The following is a 23,616-nucleotide window of genomic DNA, read 5'->3' as shown; positions in this document are numbered from 1 at the left end:
TTCTCCTACCCCTGAAGAGGTGGGGTATAGACCTAATCTGGCCCTAGGGGTCTTTGGTGGTGACTTTTGTTTGGTACAGTCTTGGCAGCTTTGTATAAAAGCTTTTACTTTTGAGTACATTTTTGGAAAATAAAGATTTACTTTTAGCCTCCCAATAGTTTTTGCTTCTCCCATGTGACAGCCAAAAGTTGCGTGTGCCATCTGTAAAATTTCTCCTTCCAGTGATTTTGGAATTACTGGAATAATTTTTAAGTCATTTTTTATATATTCTTGCGATGGTCTGTAATATCTTACTGAAGGATTTTTACTTTCATCCAGATCAAAATTATCTAAGTCCTTCAAAAAATGTCTAAAGTGCTCTGGCAGTTCCGTTCCTTTGGATAAAAACGATTTCATCACTAAACAAAAATCATCTTTATCTTGATGATTCGAAATATTTCTATTTGATAGTTTTTCCACCTCTTCCAGTTCATTTTGGTTGGCTGTGTTCAAATTTCCTTCCGTATCAGGACTCCGTGACAAACAGCCTGGTAAAATGTTTGTAAGGTCCTTTTTATATATTGGGGTACATGAATATACTTTCAGACGTATTATTCATCGTGTCAGCCGTGCTGAAGTATTTTGCATCGTATGTAGCCAAATTAATGATTTTTGGTCTACGCGTAAAATGAATTTCTTCCCAAGTAAAAATTGACGAAAATATTCTGTAAAAACTACAACTGCTAGGCATTCTCTTTCAACCGTAGAATATTTTCATTCTGCCTAAGTCAGTGACCTGCTAGCGTATTGGACTATTGATTTTACTCCTTCCGAATTTATGTTTAATAATGTGGCTCCAATTCCGTACCCCGACGCATCTGTTTGTAAACAGAAGTCTTGTGACAAATCTGGTAGTTTAAGTATTGATACCTGTAATAATTGCCTTTTTATTTCATCCTGCGCTTGTTTTGCGTCCGCTGGACATTCGAATCTACCTGATTTTTTCAAAAGGTTTGTCAAAGGTTGCGTTATTGTTGCATAATTTTTAATATATCGTCTGAAATAACTTGACAAACCACAAATGGATCTGCAGCTTTTTTTATCATTAGGTTGCTGTAAATTTTTTTTGACGGTAAACTTATCTGGGTTTGGTGAAATAGTACCTTGATTTATCAGGTGTTTAGGAAAACTAGTTTTGGCACTACTATTTTTAACTTTTCTGGTTTTTATTTTAAGCCTGCTTTTTAAAATTTTTCAAGTATTTTTCTAAGTCCGACCAAATGGTCTTCCAGGTTTTCATTAAACAAAATTACATCATCTAAATAAGGCAAAGTATCTTTTTTCCTTCCTGGTTCGTTATATTTTAACACCAAATTCATTAGTCGACTGAAACAATTTGGACTAAATAATAAGCCAAAAGGCATACGTTCAAATGTGAACGTTTTTCCATCGTCTAAGATTACTGTTGCTTTATGCTTTGTTTCTTGATCTAAAGCTATTTGCCAATATCCTGCTATTAAGTCAAAACTAGTGTAGTATTTTGTACCTCCTAGCGAATATAAAATCGTATCAATTCTTGGCAACTTCATCACGTCTTTTACCGTGACGGCATTTAGCACTCTAAAATCTATACATAACCTCCAGGTGTTTTCTTTTATTCTGACTATTACTAGTGGAAAACACCAATCGCTAACACTTTCTTTAATCATACCCTGTTGTTCGATTTCCTTTATTTGGTCTTCTAGCCATGGTTTTAAATGATAAGGTGTTTTATACGATGACTTTTTCAATGGAGGACTTTGTGTTGATATTTTGTGCTTGGATAAGTAACTTAATCCGTAATCTACTTTGTGTCTTGCAAAAGTCCATCTAAAATCCCAAAGAATATTTTCAACCCGGGTTTTCACGTTATCTGGTAAATGTTTTAAATCAAATTAATGCAAAAAATCAGTTTTCGACATTCCATACTTTTCTTGTAGTTGCGGTTTTAATGAGGATATTTGTTCGTGGCTAGTGAAATCTATGCCTAATTCTGGACTGTTTAGAGATTTTATTTCTGAATTTCAAATCTTTTCCACTGACTCAAGTTCTATTCGGTTCAGCTTTACTTTATTATTACTTAGATTTGATAGTTTAATATATGTGCTACCACTTTAGATACAATAAGTTAATTTTCCACAAAGACTGTGGGGTATTCTCTTAAGTTCTATCCTCCTATTATTACATTCATTGTTTTAACCTTCCTTCTTTTGTATATAATGTCGGTAGAACTCGAGTTGTTGTTCCCTCTTGTATTGTGACTTTTTCCGCTTATTTTTAGGTTATAATTCGAATCGTCACTTTCCTTATCTGTTGTTACGGAAATTTGCCTATTAGTTTCATTTGCCTGGCTTATGGTTATTGTATCAGATATGGGTTCCCATACGATCCCATATTTCCTGATAGAATCTACTCCTAGAATACAAGGAAATGGTAGCTGCTTGCATATTATCACCGTTACTGTTATTTCTTTATCCCCTGTGCTAAATTTTAATGGATATTCCCCCAAAATTGTCAGCTTTTGCCCTGTTACTGATGTAAGGGTATTCTGGCATCTGCTTACGCGATTTTTGACACTAAGAGGAAACCTCTTAAAAACTTCCTCTCGAATTAATGATTTAGATGCTCCTGTATCTAGTAAACATGGTAAATTTTAAAACAACGCAAATTCGTTAGACTATTATTATTTGCATTTGTATCACAACATTCTAAACTACGAGTATATAGGGGTCTTTGTAAGGAAACAGCTCTGTCGACCCTTACAGGCTGGTTTCTCCGTTTAAATGCCTACTGTTTGACCAAAAGTTTCTGGGGTTATCCCAGTTTTCTTCAGCGTTGCTATTTTGACCCTGGGTATTGTTAACCGTTTGCCTCCTAGGCCTAAATTCAGGAATATTATTAGGTGTTTGCCAAGTATTATTTGTTCCCTGCCTTCCTAAATTTCTGTCCCCCTGCGTTATGACCTGGTGTCATGTCTTGTACGTCTCACCTTCTTTGCGTATTCTATGCCGGAAATCCGCTGCATAGTGGTTTGTTTTGCTACAATAATAGTAATGAAATTTTTTCTTAAATTGTTTGTTGGTTTCCTGGTTACTTCTAAATACTCTTGATCCGTCATTGTTGGTTCCCCAACTATCTGTTTTTGGTGGGGCTGGCTGCTCATATTTTCCATGAATATTAGCTGCTAATATCTCAAGATCATGGAATCTGTCAGCTATTTTCTTAAACGGCGACCCTCGGCCTCCGTCGCGCCTTTTTGGTTCACGATTTGGCTCTTCAAAGTTCACCTGTTTCTATCCCCTTTCATATTTTTTACTTTCTTGTGCTCCTATGTTATTTATTGACATCTGATCAAACTTTTACATAGCCTCGTCATTTTTTACTTCTGTTTCGACTAGGATTAAAGCCTGCTCTAAATTTTCAGGTTTCCGTGATAATATTAGGCTTAATAGCTTTTTTCGTAACCCTTGGGTAAAAGTATGTAGCTGTACTTTCTTTACTGTCTCGTCATTTCCTCCTTTCTCTAATTGTAAGCATACAGATCCACAAATTTTGTCGGCAAATTCCCTGATACTAGTTGAGGTATTGAATGTCACTACCTCTGTTCTTAGCCTCTCGGAGATGCTTGTCTCTATAAACCTTGTTTTAAAAGATTCAATTAGAGTACTGATGTCCTTGGGTTCTTTTTCCTTAATTGCCTCAAAATGTTTAAGGGCGCTTCCCTTTAATCTGGCTGCAACGCATTGCTCTTTGACCTTATCCTCAAACCATTCAGTTAGTTCGTCGAAAATTTTCAATTTTTCGATAAACTCATCTACATCTGAAATTCTCGCTTATTCGAGTATACTTTTTGCAATTTCAAGTACCGTTGATAGGGAAGTCATTTTTTCCTCTGGTAGATCCATTTTATTTCAATCAACTATTTTTATCTAGCCCTCTCGACCCAGTTTTTTCAACTGCCAGCAGTTGTAGTAACGTGGTTTTTGTAGCATTTAAGTGGTATTGGGCTAGATACTTTTATTCTCCCTTTGTAAGAGTGGCAAACTCTTACCCTAAGGTATTTAAACTTTGGTAATTTGTCCTAGGCTGTGACCAAACTAATTAGGCAAACCATCTGGGTATGTTCGAGGGATTAAAGGTAGATTGTAGAGAGGTTGGCTATAATACAATACTTTTATTCAGTTGACATGTGTTGATACAAGGTTTGATAATATATATATATATATATATATATATATATATATATATATATATATATATATATATATATTCTACTGGGACTGGTTGTCCCAAGTAGACCACAAGTCTCAGAAAACTACAATAATATATAATAAGATATTTACACACTTGCACTAATCCGACACTGTTCCAAGGTATTTCTAATAAGATAATAAACGGGCAGAGGTTCGCCCTGCAAGTCAAAGAGTTTGTTCTCAGTCTAAAAAATCTGAGTATATATATGAAAAACCAACCACGTCCATCCGGTTCATTGACATATTTAGCCAGGAAATTGGTTTTTGAGCAAGTTCCCTCCAAGCTTACACATTCCAGGATGTGTATCTTTATCTTAATAAAAAGTGGTATTTTGAAACTTTGAATTTGTGTCTTAACATATTTTTACTAAATTCCAAATTGACTTAATTAGAAGGCTTTACCACAAAAACAAACTTATCATAAATTTTAATATGCGGAAATAAACAACTGCAAATAATAAATTAAAATTCTGTATAAGAACAAGTTAGAATTGCTCATGTCAATTCTATTTTTTAAGTTGGTTAAGTTTATTTTTGTTGTTGATTTTTTTGGTTAATTCTTCTTTTCTTAAGGTGCATGAAGCCTGTAGGCTTTGATGAGATTGTGAAGCCACCAATGAAGTCAATGACTGGTATAGACGAACTGTTACTTGCTTCTGAGCTCGCTGAAACAACAGATTCAGATAATTCACGTGGGTATGTACTGTTTATTTGTTCTTGTTTATGGGGGGGGGGGGGGCTTTTTTCACTTCTTTATTTTGCTCTGATTCTTGTTGATTCTTTCTTTGTGTATTTTCGTCTTCTTCCCTTGAAACAATTATTTTTGAGGAGGTCTGGTGACGCACCTGTCTAATACTACTACTACTGACAGCGCATTGCAACACCAAGATGACTGAAGCTAAGACAGCTGAGCAACCTCCTCTTACGACCCATTCTAATAATACCTTCACTCTTTAACTCCTTCCGTGAAGTTCGAATTCCCTTTTAATCTTTTTATCAATATAGCCCAAGAAACGGGGATTGAACCACATTTTTCGAACAGTTTTTTTTTGGTAAATGGTCTGTCAAACGAGTCTGACTGAACGTTAATAGTAATTTGAAAATGAAAAATGTTTATAGTAATTTTACAATTTGATGTTACAAACGAACCCTCCTCCGTCTTCTCCTGTTTAAAGCCTGTTTTAATCCCCTCTTTCTCACAAAATATTTAGATTTTTCCTATTATCTTTTATATTTTCCGCATTATTCAGATATCTTTTTTACACCTTTAGTCGAAACAAACTACGGATGTGTCTATTCCTTGTTGTTTTTGCCTTGCATAAATCAACAGTACTTTATCAAGAATATTTAGGACTGGCAGTCATAAAAAATGTAAGATTAAATACAAAGCCGCGTTTTGTATAGAGTCTAGAGCCTAGAAATACATCCGGTCATTAGGAGAGCTAGGACGTAACTACGTGGTAACGATTTTTTTATTTTGAATGTGCTCTGGATGGTAAATCGAACGAAAGGTCTATTTTTATTTCCACCTAGTGAGTTAGTTGAAATTTTGAAAATTTACCCCAAAATGTCCCTATTCCATTATAAAATGCCAGATGACACTAGAAATGGGATTTTTAGTGTTATTTCTGAAATGTTTATCCTGGGAACCATAAGCGGTCTACCATTGAAATATCCAAGGTCGAAAACCTTTAACCGGATGGTAAAATCTGATGCAATGGTTTCACAGCCCCCCTCCCCTTAATGACTGTCTTAGGCTATATGCAAAACTTTGCTGACTTTGTTTATTTATAGAATTGTGTGTGCTTATTTTTCATCAAAATTTAGCTCATGATACCAAACACTGCCAATTAAAAAAATATATCAGCCGTGTTATATATAGAGCCTAGGAATACATTCAGTCATCAGGGGAGCTTAGACGTAACTAAGCGGTAATGATTATTTTATTTTGATTAATTAAAAAAACTCCACAAAATAAGTTTTTCAAAGAAAAGTAAAGAACTTCATTAAACAAAAAATGAGCAAAAATCAAATCAAATAATCTACCAAGCGTGAAACTACCACAAATCAGCACCGATAAATAAATGAAACCCAAAACAAACAGAAATTACAATAAATAATCAAGTCAAACTCAAAACGAGCAGAAATTAACAGAAGTTGGGCTCAAAACCCCTATGCCTTCCCAAGGCCAGAACAAAATTTGCACTTTAATGAAAAAAGTATAAATGTTTTTACTTTTATAACTTTAATAAATCAAATAATATTGACATTTTGATTAGTAAATATCAGTATATGTATATTAAACTGACAATGCACACTCATTTGTATTTTTTCAGTAAAGTGCAAATTATGTTCTAGCCTTGGGAAGGCATAGGGGTTTCGAGCCCAACTTATGTTAATTTCTGCTCGTTTTGAGTTTGACTCGGTTATTTATTGTAATTTCTTTTTGTTTTGTTTTTCAATTATTTATCGATGCTGATTTGTGGTAGTTTCACGCTTGGTAGATGATTTTATTTTATTTTTGCTCATTTTTGTTTAATGGAGTTCTGTACTCTTCTTTGAAAGACTTTTTCTGTGGAAAAAGTTTTTTTTATTAATTTTTGTTTGTTTTATATTGACATAGTCTTTTTAAGGAAACAGAAAGTAATACTTTAAATCTTTTCGTTTTATAAGACTTTATAGTTTGGCCTGCTATTTGTATGCTGGAGAAAAATTTTCAGAAATTTTTAACAACATACACCCTTTTAAAAAGCTGGACACAAATAGAAGTGTTTAACTTAGTTTCATACCTCGTCTAGTTGACCTGAAATGGAAAACTTAATACCATTCGCAAAAAAATCTGTTTACTTTCTTTGATAGCTTGGATACACTTACGCTATTTTGATTTGGTTAAATTTTGAGAGCAGAAGAATTCCCAAAAGTTCGAACAGAATACCCTCAGTCGTTCTTGGGGTACTGCTGAGATGCCTTATTGGGAATTATAATTATTACAGTGCATTTTGATTTAATCTTAAGGCAACATTTAGTTTTTAAACATAATAGGGAAATGGGAGGGAGGGCGTGGGAGGGGGACTAGTTGCCCTCCAATCAATTTTGACTATTAAAAATGGCATTAGCCCTTTCTATTTTCAGTCGAATGAGCCCTTTCAGAAGTTCCTACGACAACTCCTTCGATACAAATTGCCCTGGTTTAAAAAAAAAAAAAAAAAAAAAAAATAATAATACATTATACCCAAATCGATCTTTAAGATAAAAATGTCAAGCCTTCCAATCACTTTCGAATATTAAAAAGGGCACTGGGCCTTTTGATTTCCAATCGAATGAGCCCTTTTTGATTTTCTACGACAACGCTTTTAAAAACACCTTATATGCCCCCAGGTTATAAATTACAACCCTTACCCTAAGGGCTTGTTGGGTGGTTGTCATCCTCTAAGACCTAATTTCCAGAACTTTTAACTACTTTAAACAAAATAGCTATCTCAAAATTTTGATTGGATGTGTTTGGGGAAATGGTGCGCGTGAGAGGGGCGTTAGTCGCTCTCCAATCACTCAACCTTTCAATTTCCAATCTAATAAGCCCTTTTGAAGTTTCTAAGACACCGCTTTCAATAAAAACCTTATATGCCCCCAGGGTATAACTTACCCCCCGTGCCCTGAGGGCTGGCTGTCATCCTCAAAGACCTAATTTCCAGTACTTTCTACTACGTTGAACAAAATGGCTATCTGAAAATTTTGATTGGATGTTTTTGGGGAAATGGTGGGCATGAGAGGGGGGTTAGTTACCCTCCAATCACTTTCGGCTATTAAAAAGGGATCTAGCCCTCTCAATTTCCAATTGGATGAGCCCCTTTTGAAGTTTTTACGACAACTCTATCGATAAAAACCTTATATGCCCCCAGGGCATAATTAACAACCTTTGCCCTGGGAGCTCTAGTGGGATTGTCATCCTTAAATACGCAATTTCCAGACCTTTCAATTACGTTGAACAAAATGGCTGTCTATAATCTTTGATTGAATTTTCTTGAAGAAATGGTGAGCTTGAGAGGGGGGTTAATTATTCTCCACTCATTTTCGACTATTAAAGGGCCATTTCAATTTCCAATCAAATGAGCCCTTTTTGAAATTTCTACAACAACTTTCTATAGAAACCTTATATGTCCTGGGGGCATATAAGTAGAAAGGCCTCAATTGATCCCAAAATTACCACGTGGTTTATGGTTTTCTCAGTGAGAATGAAAAAACAGGAATTTTCTCACTTTAAAAAACATGAATTTTATCACATTGATGGTTGTTTTATTGGACGGTTATAGGTGTTTGTCAATTTATTTGATGTTTTTCATGGATGTCAACAGCAATTCATGTCTTTTTTCCTGGTTTTTGTCAGTGAGAATGAAAAAACAGGAACTTTCTCACATTTATGGATGTCAACAGCAATTTATGTTCCTGTTTTATGGTTCGTTGTCAGTGAGAATGAAAAAACAGGAACTTTCTCACATTTATGGCTGTCAACAGCAATTCATGTCTGTTTTATGATTCGTTGTCAGTGAGAATGTACATGCTTGATGCGAATGTTATGAGATTGTTTGGCTAACCTAACTTGAGAAATTGATTTACATAATCGGTGGGGAAATTACTGGTCCACGAAAGGGGAATTAAGAAACAATCTTGGTTTCTATGATCTTTAGGCTAACCTAACCTGAGAACTTGATTTACATAATCGACGGGGAAATTATTGATTCACGAAAGGGGAATTAAGAAACAAACATGGTTTATTTGATCTAGATGCGAACCTAGCCAGTGAAATTGATTTAAATAATCGGTAGTGCACTGTATTGATTCATGAAGGGGGAATTAAAGAACATTATGGTTTCTTTAATCTTTAGGACCGAGGGAGTTATTTGTTATTATTGTTTTGGACAATTGCATGCTAGGGATGACTGTCATGGTGTCCTGGAATAGGAAACCGGAAGTGAATGTATCCTTTTCAGTCAATCAGCGAGTCGGATACATCTTCCTTCTCAGCCTATCAGAGAGCTGGTTACATATGGTTTTCTCCCAGTTACATAACAATTCGCCCTTGTGATTTCGTATCTAACGGGCATGCATTGTGATTAAATTATCAGAAAGTATTGTGACACAATTGAAACAACAATGAATGTTATTGATGAACTTGAAGCCTTGGCAGCCACAATTAGCAATGTGAGTACATTTTCATTTTTTATTTTCGAAATAAAATTATTTTCCTTGGGCACCCTCTACTATATTTAGGTAAGTACCTCCTCCCCCCCCCCACAAACCAAACCACCTTGCAATCTTTATACTCACTAGGAAACATAAAATATGTTCTTTTTATTACCTAAACCTAACACCCCCCCCCCACCCCCACTCTGTTATTACATGTATAATTCTTGCTAATAGAAATATTTCTCTTTTTTTCGATAAATTTATTCTTTCTGTAAGCCTATCAAAAAGTGACATTCAACTTCTGTCTATTCCCATAGCTATTAATAAACTGTTTCCATTTAAGCCACCATCGCTACATACTTGACTCAAAAACATTTTTCCGCAATGATTTAAACAGCTGACACCCCACAATTGCACTTCATGCTTGTTAATCGTTAACGTTAGTGACTTAACCAAAAGGTTTCAACGATAAAAAGGATTTGTTTTTCTCTTTCTCAAGTTAAAACGGTTTTAAGCAAAAAGAGATTACTGTTTATTAAGCTTGTGGATTTGTAACCTGTATTTGCTGGGGAACTTATGAAACGGGACTATTTCCAAAAATAATTACCAAAATTATATTTAGGACATTTGTGAAAGGGGGGGGGGGTTTGACATCGCTCAATTATATAACCATTTTTGTAAATTTAAAAAAAAGTGTGTGAATGTACAGTAAGGGTCGGTTTGGATTCAGAGTAATAAGCCTTTTTTTTTTAATTAATTGAAATAGAATTTTATTTCTGATTTTATTATATTTTAATTTTTTTCTTTACTGGAAATACTGGAGCAGAGGGGGGGGACTTTCTTAGTGTTAAATGATTTTCTAGACAAAATTATTGTTCGTGTGGACGGTGATACTAATTTTACTTCTTTTAAAAAAAGGGGGGGGGAAATTATTTCAATACTAACATTTTTCTCTTCTTTAAGACAAATTGTGAAGAATGCCTGTCACCACCACCCAGTAAGAGAGCAAGGGCTAATAATGCGGCCCCTGCGAAGGCTACTGTCATACAATATGGTCGCTGGCCGAAGCCTCCTAAACAAGTGATGCCTGCCCAAGCCGTGCTGGAATGTGGCATCGCTTGCACATCAGCTCACCTTGGACCTCTAATATCTGCCCCATCAACGCTAGGTCAGGAGGTTACCCTCCAGCATGCTATGTCAGATCCATCCGATACCCAAGCCCAGACGGATTTTGCAAATGTAACCATTTTTTCCTACCTATCATATAGAAATATCTACCAATTCCTTCCAACTTTTTTAGGCCTTTTCTACATGCACCATTTTCGAGCACAGTGTAAAATTGTATCTCAGCGGGATATTGAAAGATTTTTCTCCCCAAAGGAAATATAATGTTCTCCCTTTTTGAATCATGTCAAGTGCATGCATTCACCCCTTTGTCAAATTAGATTAGTGAGGCCAAAAAAATGCACAATATCCCGCTCATAATAAGTACCAAAATCCATTGCATTATAAATTGCTTTATTAGCAAATGGTTCACATTGCCTCTACAATAAAAAAAAAAAAAAACTTTCTATCGGAATGAGTTGTGTATCATGAGAGGAGATGGCTATCCATTTCAAATCATGTTTTTTTTTTTTTTCCCCAGAGCAGATAAAGAGTATTAATATGAAATTTTATTTGGAGGGATTACTTGAACAATATCAAATTGCCGTCTTCTATGTCATGCGACGTTTTAGACTGTAAATATCTTATAGTAATATAAGATATGATATGGGTCCGAGAAGCGCCGCGGGCCGGGGAAGCGTCGCTGGACGCGCTGCGGGCCCGAGAAGCGCCACGGGAAGCGACGCGGGCCCGAGAAGCGCCAGGGGAAGCGCTGCGAGAAAGCGCCGCGAAAAAAAAAAGAAAGAAAAAAACAGTAGGGCTGATTTGAACATTTTGAAAATAAGCTTTTTTTTTTTTTACAAAATCAAATTGCAGCCTTCTATGTAAAGCGGCGATTTAGATTGTAAATATCTTATATTAAGTTGGATTTTATTTAAGTTGAATTAAACAAATGCTACTATGCGCATACTACTACTACTACTAAGCGCTGACTTTAAATAATAATCCAAATTTTAAAAAAACAGTAGGGGTGATTTGAACACTTTGAAAATAAGCTATTTTTTATTTATAGGTCGGACGACCATTGGCTCCTTATTCTTTGTCGTCCCCCTCATCAGTTGGAGAAGGAGAGGAGCTCTCCAACAACATTTCGCCATTGAGTGACATAGCTAATGTGCAAATACCTGATAATATTGATGAGTATTTAAATTATTTTTTAAATTTAGATAATAGCAGAGTTGAGCAGAGGGGGGACTTGAGCCCAAATACACTACAGCTTTTGGAGGATTTCACAAACTAATTAACGGGGAACCCTCCTCCTCCTCCAGCCATTGATACCCTACCTAATCCCCTACAAGAAACTGAAGTGGAGTATACCCCAAATTTTGTTGAAAACCTTGAGGGAGGGTATCAAATACACGCGGGGGAGGGGGTACAACTTTTCCCGATTTTCAATTGACCAACACAATTTTAAATGCAATAGTTGTTTACACTGCGTCTTTTGGAGACCCTTTTAATTCACTTATGGGGGGAAAATTTGTTTTTGACCCCGTAGAAATTGTGCAAAAAAGGGGGGGGGGAAATTATTTCAATACTAACTTTTTTCTCTTCTTTAAGGCAAATTGTGAAGAATGCCCGTCACCACCACCCAGTAAGAGAGCAAGGGCTAATAATGCGGCCCCTGTGAAGGCTACTGTCATACAATATGGTCGCTGGCCGAAGCCTCCTAAACAAGTGATGCCTGCCCAAGCCATGCTGGAATGTGACATCGCTTGCACATCCGCTCTCCTTGGACCTATAATAGCTGCCCCATCAACGCTAGGTCAGGAGGTTACCCACCAGCATGCTATGTCAGATCCATCCGACACCCAGCCCAGACGGATTTTGCAAATGTAAGTATTTTTTCCTACCTATCATATAGAAATATCTACCAATTTCTTCCAACTTTTTTAGGCCTTTTCTACATGCACCATTTTCGAACACTGTAAAAGTATATCTCAGCGGGATATTGAAAGATTTTTCTCCCCAAAGGAAATATAATGTTCTCCCCTTTTGAATCATGTCAAGTGCATGCATTCACTCTTTGCCAAATTAGATTAGTGAAGCCAAAAAAAAAATGCTCTATATCCCGCTCATAATAAGTAGCAAAATCCATTGAATTATAAATTGCTTTATTAGCGAATGGTTCACATTGCCTCTACAATAAAAAAAAACAACTTTATATTGGAATGAGTTGTGTATCATGAGAGGAGATGGCTATCCATTTCAAATCATGTTTTTGTTGTTTTTTTTTTCCCAGAGCAGATAAAGAGTATTAATATGAAATTTTATTTGGAGGGATTTCTTGAACAATATAAAATTGCCGCCTTCTATGTCATGCGATGTTTTAGACTGTAAATATCTTATACTAATATAAGATATGCTATGGGACCGAGAAGCGCCGCGGGCCGGGGAAGCGTCGCGGGAAGCGCTGTGGGGCCGAGAAGCGCCGCGGGAAGCGATGCGGGGCTGAGAAGTGCCGCGGGAAGCGCTGCGAGAAGCGCTGCGGGAAAGCGCCGCGGAAAAAAACAAAAAAAAACAGTAGGGCTGATTTGAACACTTTGAAATAAGCTATTTTTTTTTTGAACAAAATAAAATTGCCGCCTTCTATGTAAAGCGGCGTTTTAGATTGTAAATATCTTATATTAAGTTGGATTTTCTTTAAGTTGAATTAACCAAATGCTACTATGCGCATACTACTACTACTACTAAGCGCTGACTTTAAATAATAATCCAAATTTTAAAAAAACAGTAGGGGGTGATTTGAACACTTTGAAAATAAGCTATTTTTCATTTATAGGTTGGACGACCATTGGTTCCTTATTCTTTGTCTTCCCCCTCATCAGTTGGAGAAGGAGAGGAGCTCTCCAACAACATTTCGCCATGGAGTGATATCGCTAATGTGCAAATACCTGATAATAGTGATGAGTATTTAAATGATTTTTTAAATGTAGATAACAGCAGAGTTGAGAGGGGGCACTGGAACCAAAATACCCTGCAGCGTTGGGAGAAGTTTAAAACCGAATGAACGGGGACCCCTTCTCCTCCTCCAGCCACTTTGGCCCTCCCGAGACCACTTCAAAAAAATGCAGTGGAACAAACCCCAACTATTGTTGAAACGTTTGGGGGTGGTGAGAAAATACCAGCGGGGGAGGGGGGTACAACTTGCCCAGACTTTCAATTGACCAACACAATTTTAAATGCAATAGTTGTTTACACTGTGACGTTTGGTGACCACTTTAAGACACTAATGGGGGGGAAATTTATGTTTGACCCTGTAAGAACTTTGCACGACTATGTATAAAATTCGGGCTCGACTGGAGAACAAAATTCAATTGGGGGGGAGGGAATAACTTAAAGCCAATATTGTTCTAAAATGTTTTTCTGTAATTGAGGGGAAAGGCGAAGTCAATTGCAGCTTTATATACTACGAGAGGAGTTTGGTTTATTAAAATTTGTAAAATTTTGAAAGTGCTTTAGCGGATTGTCTGGGTAGAATTATAACACATCTTGAGAACTTTAACGAAAATGGTAGTGGATCTCTAGTTCTTTTTGTTGAAAATTTAAGTGTAAATATTTGTAAATTTAAGAAAGATTTTATTTTAAGAGGGGGGGCAGGCGGGGAAAGGGCAGTAGTTTTAAATTATAATCCAGATCTAGTAGGTTGTCGCGGTGTCCAGCGGATCTGTTTTGAAACAGGTCAAAAGTGTTTCAGATATGCTTTCCTCATATCAGTATTTCAGCCTCTAGCAGATGACGCTACCAAGACGAATTTACACAAATGGGCTGTACATGGGAAGGATGGGTCCGATTTCCCTATTGTAGATTTTTTTGTTTAGAGTGTAAATACTCCGTAACGCTACAAACTATTGATATTTCTCAATAGGCTAATGCCTTTTAAGGCTAATGGCTAATGCCATTTAAATATTGGTGTTACCCTGGTTCAGTATGAAACTGAATTTGTGGAGGGAGTTTACTCTCAAAAGAACGGGCTGGTCTTCCCCGTAAGGAGACCGTCAGTTGATATGGTCAGACATTGGGTTTGGTTGTTATATACACCACCTAATGAACCTACCAATACAAGATGCCATTTTAACCCAATCACAGATATTAGTAGAGTTCTGGGGGAGGGTAAGAAACAGAGTTCACGTTTCTACTGTCCAACATGCCTCTCTTGAGTTTGCACTGAATTAAAGTTGCAAAATCACATGAGGCATTGTAGCCGGCATGGCTACCAGACAGTGGAGACGGTTTCAGGAGATAGGGCCACTTTACGCTTCAAAAATTTCCAGAACAGCCTTCTCCAGTGCAACAAAATATCTTTAGACTGTGAAGCTAAGCTGGTGGAGTTGAATGATCCCCAATTTCCAAACCGAGTCAAAGAACATCAGTCTATTGCAGTGTCCTATGCTCACACGCAAAGAGATAGTTCTAATACCACGCGGTTGTTAGAAATAGTAGAAACGTTGGATGAGGGGGACTGCATGGTCAAGGCACTGAATAAACTAATTGGCACGGCTAATGGCGCTATTTCTCGTTTGAGAAATACTCATTATCCAATGGTGCTGTCTGCAGAGGATCGTCTCGCGATTAAAAATCAAAAAATATGTTGGGTTTGTAAGGGGGAGTTTGAAAAGGAGGATAAGGGGACTAAAGGGAAAAGAGGGGAGAGGGGGAAAGTCAGAGATCATAATCACTTGTGGCAGGAAATATCCTCGGGGGGTAGTAATTTTAGAGGGGTTGCGCATCAATCGTTTACCTTAAATGTGAGCCAACAGTTTTTTATCCCTGATTTTAGTCACAATTCTAAGTAGGACCTAAAATTTATTTGACCGGCACGGGCACGTATGCATAAGGATGGAGGAGGAGTTGAAATTCCATGGGCAAATAGTTCATTTACCTATTATATTATTCCCAAATTGGCCGAGAAGTTGTTGCTTCTCGAGCTGAAATTGCAGGCAGTGGATAATGGGCATACGTGCTGGAATAAAATCAGGTTTTTAGAATCCTTTATTTTTTTTCCCAAGGCATTGAGTCAATTGATTTAAGTGCAGAAAAGCGACAATTTTGATAGCTTTCCCTTGCTTAAACAGCACTTTCCAGACAGTGAAATGTATGATCTGTTGACCTGCAAAGGTATATACGCATACGATTATTACTGCTCTGGCGCTCGCTTAAGTGAGGTGAAACTACCTCCAATTGAAGCTTTTCACAATTCACTGACCAGCAGTAAATGCACAGACGAGGAGTATGAGTTTGCCAAGAAGGTGTGGTCCAAGGGGGATTGCAAAAATGGGTGGGATTATTGTAGACTGTACTTGGCCAGTGACGTTCTAACTCTGTTGGATATAGTCTGTAAGAACACAGACCAAATCTATTCAGAGTTCAGGTTAGATATAGGCTATTATTTTTCAACAACTCATTTAGTGTTGGAGTTGCTTTTAAAATTTAGCTGGGACGAAATAGGCATAATCACAAATGTAGATCAACACCTTATTGCAGAGTATTCAATGAGGGGAGGGTATGTTTTTCATGGGGATCGCGTCTTGTCAACCAATCCGAGCGGACAAAGCACCGGTGTAAAGTCAAATGCAGTGTTCTTGGACATGAACTCATTGTACCCCTCGGCGATGTCTCACTACTCTTTGCCGTGTGGGAACTATCAATGGCTTGAGAATCCTTGTGAGTTCCCCGATATTACCACCGTCGAGGACAATGGGCCACAAGGATGGTTCTTTGAAATTGACGGTCACATTCCGCTGGCGCTTCACGACTCAGTCAAAGATTTTGTCTTTCCCTGTATTAATCGGCCCGTGAGCAGGGGCTCGCTGAGCCCCTACAATCGATCATTGGTTGAGGATATGGGGATGCACTGGACTCCCTCCAAACAGAAACTGATTGCTGATTTGGACCCTAAGGAGAATATCGTTGTTCACCATGTGCTTTTGCACTGGATGGTGAGCAATGGTTTCAAAATCACCAAAATACACAGGGTCCTACAGTTCAATCAGCGACCATATTTAAAAACGTTTATCGATACTTTTGTCGATAAACACTCTAGGGCAAATTCAAAGGTGGAGAAGGAAATGTACAAGCTCATTCTAAATTCAGCGTTTGGCAAAATGTGTGAAAGTGTACGTAATAGATCTCACTGCGACGTCGTGACTGACCCTCTAGACTGTGCATGAATTCTTGCCGATCCTAATTTTATCTTATTCACAAGCATAGAGGCTGGTATGGTTCTTCTATACAGGTAAAAGCAACATTTGGTACTGAACAATAATATAGCAGGCGGTAGTTCAGTACTGGAAATTTCAAAAAAGCTCATGTTGTCGTTCTTTTACATTTTGTGCAAAGTGCAATGGCCACAGGAGGGGGCGGTTCAACTTTACTCTGGGGATACAGATTCTCTGCTGCTAAACGTAAATAGGACTGATTATTTATTGGGTAATTTAGAAAAGGGGGGACACATCAGCTTGCGGATGGATTTCATCAACTGAAATCCATCGCTCTACCCCGAGGGGGTGACACGTCAAGCCCCCAACCAACTATTAATGTTAAAATCAGAGACGGGGAGTGATTTGATATCCAGGGGGGGTGTTCCCGGGCCCCAAAGTTTATTGCGTTGAAACTCATAGAGGGGATGAAAAGAAGGCGTGTAAAGGGGTGCCTAAACACTTTGTAAAGAGCAATTTCAACATGAGCGTGTACAGAGACTTTGTAGGAGGTAGCCTAGTGCCAACAGCACAAGTGCTTGCAATTCGCTCGCTACCGTATAGAAATTAGGTTGTGTGAGGGGAAAAGAATGCAATGTCACGTATTCATAACAACATGTAATGGCTCGAAATGGGTAGACGCGTCCTACTTCATGGCCACTATCATATTTTAGGTCGAATTAAATGCACATAATCTCGTACACATATTGGTCTTGATAAATTAACCTAACCTGAACTAACCAACACCATCAACCCGTTCATAAATTAACTAACCACTTTGAACCCGTTCATAAATTAACCTAACCTCAACTAACCACCTCTGACCCCAACTAACCCAACCTAACCTGTAGCAGCAGCAGTGACCGGACAACTATTGTATACATTCCATTTTCCATCGTGGCTCCTGGGGGGTGGGGGGTCCTTCCCGCGGCCGGCCCCGGGGGTGGGGGTGGGGCCCTTCCCGCGGCCGCCCAGGGGGGGGGGTCCTGCCCACGGCCGGCCGGCCTTCGGCCCCGTGGCCCTGGGGGGGAATCCCACCTTTAAATTCACTATAATGTTCAACTGTGCTATCCCGTGATTTTCAAGTGTGTTTTTGTTGTTGTATAGAAAAGTGTTTTTTTGTACAGAAATGTGTTTCAAGACAATAGTGCTGCTGATGGACAAAAGTGTTGTACAGAAAAGTGTTTTTTTTTTAAGACAATAAGTTTTGCTCTTCATGGACAAAAGTGTTTTTTTTGTACATAGAATGTTATCATTACAGTTCATGTTGAACAAATAGAGTTTTCATGTTGACCATGAAATTTTGTCAACTGTTCTTGTTGAACAAGTGTTATTTTTATCGTTGCAGTTCACGTTGAACAAATATTTGTTTTCATATTGCCAAAATAAATGCATCCATGAAATATTTTTTTTTTGTTGTTGTTCTTGAATAGATAGATCAATGGGAAAATTATTGCTACTTATTAATTGGACACGTATAATTTATAGTTAGTTATAGTCCGACTGTTTTCAACAGCAAGTATCAATTTAAAACACCCTCTAAATTGTTTCTCTGTGGGCCCTCAATATCGAGGAAAACAACACTCCTAACAAAGATAATTCAAAATTATGATAAAATGTTTTTAGCAAAACCAAAAAAAATTTACTATTGCTATAGTATTTGGCAGGAGTCCTATGATAAAATAAAAGCTATTGCCACATCCATACCAATACAATTCATACGGGGACTTGATGTTTTCAATAGTATTGAACCGAACTCGTGGCTGATTATTGATGATTTGGCTGAATCCATTGAAGAGTTCTCACAGGAAATGCTACAACTGTTCACCGTTCGCTCCCATCATGAACACATTTCCATTACTCTGGTTCTACACAATCTGTTTCATCAGAGCAAATGTATGCGAACCCTTGCTTTGAATTGCACCGTCTATATTTTCTATCGAGTCGTGTGTGATTATATCTCGCGCAAAAATCTCAAAAAACAGATATAACCCCGCGCTCCAAAATTTCTATTGTCAGCGTACACTCAGTAGACTAGCAAGCCCTACTGTTACATTTTGCTGGATCTTAATCAGAGTACGCCCGAGGATCTACGTGTAGTCATCAACATTTTTAAAAATGATATTACAGTATATCTTCCGGTGAGCAGTAGGAAAGACTATTAGTTGCCATTATGACACTGAAGAAAGTACACGAACAGCGAAATGTATTTTCCGTTAAGCACTTCAAAACCCTTGCTTAGGAAGGCCATACTCAAAAATGGGGTTGACAATGATTTCATTAATCTAATATCTGAACTTTGTTTAAATTTAACTGAGGGCAATGTTCAACTGTCAGAAGGTGTTAGACAACGGACAAAGCAACATCGTTCCACTGTACGCGCCTTGGTTTTTAAAAACAAGGCAAAAAAATTAAAAAAAACACGGCTCCTTCAAGCAGGCGGTAGCTTTTTCACACTTTTACTGCCAATAATTGCAGGACTTGTAAACAGTTTTCTCTAGAGAATGGCAAAACCCTATAAATTGACACCATTTGAACTTGTCCTCTCGCCCGTCGAACATTTTGAAGACAATCTAAGTAAATTCATTAATGACCAAAATATTGCCGATGACAAAAAGCTGCTTTTACTTCAATGTGCATTGTAACGTGTAGAAAAACCTAAACTTCATCGTGAGAGACCCACCGTCGCTGTCGCCACTGATCCCTCTAAACAGGAAACATCTCCTCAAGATTCTGCAGCACCGCAATCACAGGAGAAAGACTTGAATTCAAGTGTATCAAAAACTGGAAACCTATTATCAGTGACCTATCGAGAACAGAGTAAAAGAGTATTATCTTATCTCATGCTAGAAACTGCTGATTAACATCAAGTTCAAGTCGATGGCGCAGGGAAATGAATTATAATTCAGGAAAAAGGTTATAATCTAGTTGATTTAATTTGTGATATGGTGACGAATTTTAAAGGACTTTTATCCTTTGACAATAATCTATACACCTTTCTAAGTGTATCAAACTTTCCCAAAAGTCTTATTGGCAATAAACAAATTCTAAAGAAAGTAAGAGAATATAGTCCTCCTCCAACACCAACATCATTTAAAAAAGAAGAACAAGATTCAATATTTGAAAATACTATCAGCGCCACTGATTTTACAACACCTGTGGGTGCTAGTCAAAAGCGAAGACAAATTGATTCACCCTCCAGTGTGCAAAAGGGGAGTGGTCATTACACTACGTGTTTACGTTCAAAATGGATGAAGTTCTGAAAGGTGTCTATGAAAATATTGGTGAAACGGGAAGTTTAAGTTCTCCCAAAACGCTTTCTAAAGCTGTCTCCGGCACCACCACATTGAAAAAAGCAAAAGAGTATCTAGAAAATGAACCAAGTTTTACACTACACTGGAGTCACAGGCTGCGCAGCAAACGATATCGTAAAACTAAAGTCATTTTCCCTATGCATATAATGCAAATGGATCTTTTAACTTTGGACGCAGTTCACCAGCGTCACACTGCACCCTACAAATATATTCTGGTGGCAATCAGTGTCTTTAGTTGCTATGCCTATGCCATTCCACTGCGATCAAAGAGAGATGTTGAAGTTGCTCGGGCCATTGAAAATATTCTTGAACAAGATTCGTATAGAAAAATTCAATCGGATCGTGGCAGTGAATTTGTTAATCCCCATGTGCAAAAGGTTCTTTTGAAATATAATATAACACTTTATCATAGTCACAGCCCGATAAAGGCTGCATTGGCTGAACGATTAATAAAAACGGTTGGTCTATTAATTTCAAGATATTGTACCCTGAAATATACATCAGCTTCTATTCACGATTTAGGTAAAATCGTGCGGATATACAACCATCAAACTCATTGATCTCTGTCTAACTCAAGTCCTCGGGATGCTCATTGCAATGAAAATACACTTGATGCTTTTCTAAAGCAATATTCCAATTGCAACGAGAAGAAAAAGAAGAAATTCAATGGTTGTGATAGTGTTTGAATTAACAGTACCACCAATATATTTGAAAAGGGAAATTATTTATGGAGCACCGAACTTTTCAAAGTGTCCAAAATCCTGTACACCGAGTCCACGAATTATCGACTGCGAGACACCAAAGATGATGAGATTCTCGGTGGTTTTCATGAATGTGAACTGCAAAAGGTTAGAAACACTAGCGAAATTTATCAAATTGAAAAGATATTAAAGAGTCGTACTCGTAGGGACAAGAAACAGTTGTTTGTTCGCTGGCTAGGATACAAATCAGATTTTGATTTTTGGGTCAGTGCTGAAGACATTGACAATGCCCAATGATTTCTATGTGACTTTCATGTCCAATGTTTCTGATCCTCTCTACAATGACTTGAATAGAACAAGGGATTTTTGGACGGAACTCTCCCCCACCATCAAATTCGCCGGAAAATATGAAGTGGCTCTTGTCGACTGTATTCTCAAAAATACTTATGACATCCTGAGAAAGGATCGTAATCTCACTAAATCAATATGAAACCTATTGGGAAATCACTCCCGAAGGCAGCGTTCTACTAGACTTGGTGCCATGAACACCAGACAAATAATCAATGTATTTAATATGGACCCCTACATGTCTCAGTACAAATTCTATTGTCTGCCCTCGGACTATCTTGGAAAAATTCAAAGTGTCAACAACACATTAATTATTGTTAATAGCAGTCCAGCAACTGTGCTGACGAGTCATTTACTGTGCATCTTTCTAACAATAAAAACGATTGAATTTTTTGACCCTCTTCGTATACCCTTTACATTCTATACACCCCACATCAATAACTATCATGAGAGCAGTGGAAAAACTCTTATTCAAAATCGGAAGAGAGTGCAGGATCTAACGACTAAAAGCTTTGGCTTCCATGGACTACTATATTTTGTGTTCCGATGCCGAAATTATACTTAGAAGCAGTTTCTCCTCATTTATAGTGACAATCCACGTCTGAACGACTTTCTAGTGGAAAATATCCTCTCAGACCTATACAGTATTGATTTCAGTGCCCTAAGAGTAAAGTGCTTAAAAAAATTTTGTGAATTTGTGTATTAATAAAATGCATATATATGCAACAATGTCTTTAAATCTTCACTTTAGATTTCTTCATCGATGTATAGGCAGCTGTCGTGAATCACTAATGCTGGTAAATCATTTGGATTCACTGTATATTGATCTTGTTTGACTGAAAAGTCAGGGTCACATTTTCTACAGTATAATGTAACTTCACTCTTGTCATATCTCTTTGTATAGTCAATGATACTATTTGCATTCATATTATGAAATTCCCTAGCTTCAATCGGTATATTTGAAGCATTATCACATACAGTGTTTTCGAAAGGTGAATCAAATTCGGTAACTGCTAAATAAAAACCACTTGGTTTATAGTCATAGTAGGCAGTGTCATCACAACGATGACGTAGAAACCAAATTGTCTTGTTAGCCCAACAGTTGAATCGTAGACCAGATTCCTCTTCCCAGAATAATTTAAATCCACAACGATACCAATCTCGTAGAAATAAACTAAAATCACGTTTGGGATTCTTTCCAATCATAGCGGGGTAAATATTCTCCCACTGATCAAATTTATCATAGTGACAATTGGAGCACAGGTGCCCTCTAGGGTGAGAGTCACACACCTCCTCAAAACATGAATTACATCCTTTATTTTGTACTGCATAGCCTCTATGTAATTTACATGGATTACATAATTTGCACTTTTCACTATAGTCTTCAATAATTGTACAATTCTCACATTGAGTCCAACTGCCAAGAGTGTACATGCACAATGGGCATATATAGAACATTTTTTTTTTGGTTTCCAATGTCACTTGACTCACTCACAGCTAAAACAGAACTGATCGTCCTCGCTCGATAAATTCACTGAGGGGAAATGAGGAGAGGAGTAGCTCTGTGACGTTACTTCTTTCAAATGACGGGGGAGCCATATACATTGAATCCATTGGCAATGTTTTCAAAAGTATGATTCTGCTTTGTTCCAATTAATGTATCAATAAATTGACTATAAGCATTTGAGTCACATTTTAAAAGTTTCATACAATAGTCCAATGGGGGAGAACCACTCCTCATTATATTGTCAAGTGTTCCCTGACAAGGTAATATCCTGCGTTTAAGAGATAACTCGAGAAAATCATCATCCAAAATCAAATGTTTTTCAATAGACACTAGATTTGATCTAATTCTCTTTTTCTCAAATTTATTTATTTTTTAATCCTTCCACTCCAACTGCTGACTCTAGACTGACCCTGATTCAATAGCTCCATAGCCTAACCTAACCAGAAAAGAAGGAGAAAAATTTCGATTTCAAATCAATTTAAGTGAATCATTAAAACATTATCAATAATATAGAACAACTAGAATCCGCAATACCGTTTATTCCCTCCCAAATGTTTTACCCATGCACTTAAAGCACATTGAAGTCTATTCACCTGTGATGTTTCAACTTTTGTGGCGAAACACAATTGATGTCCTATTTTAAATTTGCTCAAGGATATCACATATTTTGCGTATACTGCATCCCATTCCAGACAAAGACGTGATCCTTTCGTGATTTCCACCGCAAGGTTTCGTGCTCATGTATTATCATCGTCAACTCCACTATCAACTTCTAATAGGGTAAACATTCCACTCATCGCTATCAACACAAATATATATCCAAATGAGTAAAGTCAAACTGTTCTTCTTCTCACTCCTTTGAATTCTATTCACCGACTAATAAAACTCTAGCAAAAATCCTTTCCTTATATTCACTCCGCCGCTAATATGTAA

The 23,616-nt window shown here is 37.4% G+C and overlaps 1 protein-coding gene across 1 annotated transcript in view; it reads left to right on the top strand.

Annotated features, from left to right (window-relative positions):
* The window catches only part of LOC148953275 (histone lysine demethylase PHF8-like), a 115,070-nt gene that overhangs the window by 22,268 nt on the left and 69,186 nt on the right, over window positions 1-23,616 (top strand). The window contains exon 5 of the mRNA XM_089087599.1: window positions 4,845-4,967. Coding sequence (XP_088943725.1) covers window positions 4,845-4,967 — 123 coding nt within the window. The remainder of the gene's footprint in view (window positions 1-4,844; window positions 4,968-23,616) is intronic.

This window comes from Artemia sp. Qi Xiang Cuo, chromosome 4 (assembly GCF_049724085.1).
Source record: "Artemia sp. Qi Xiang Cuo chromosome 4, ASM4972408v1, whole genome shotgun sequence".
Classification (NCBI taxonomy): Eukaryota; Metazoa; Arthropoda; class Branchiopoda; order Anostraca; family Artemiidae; genus Artemia; species Artemia sp. Qi Xiang Cuo.
Note: the sequence above shows the minus strand (reverse complement) of the source record. Positions and strands in the feature narration are given on the sequence as shown.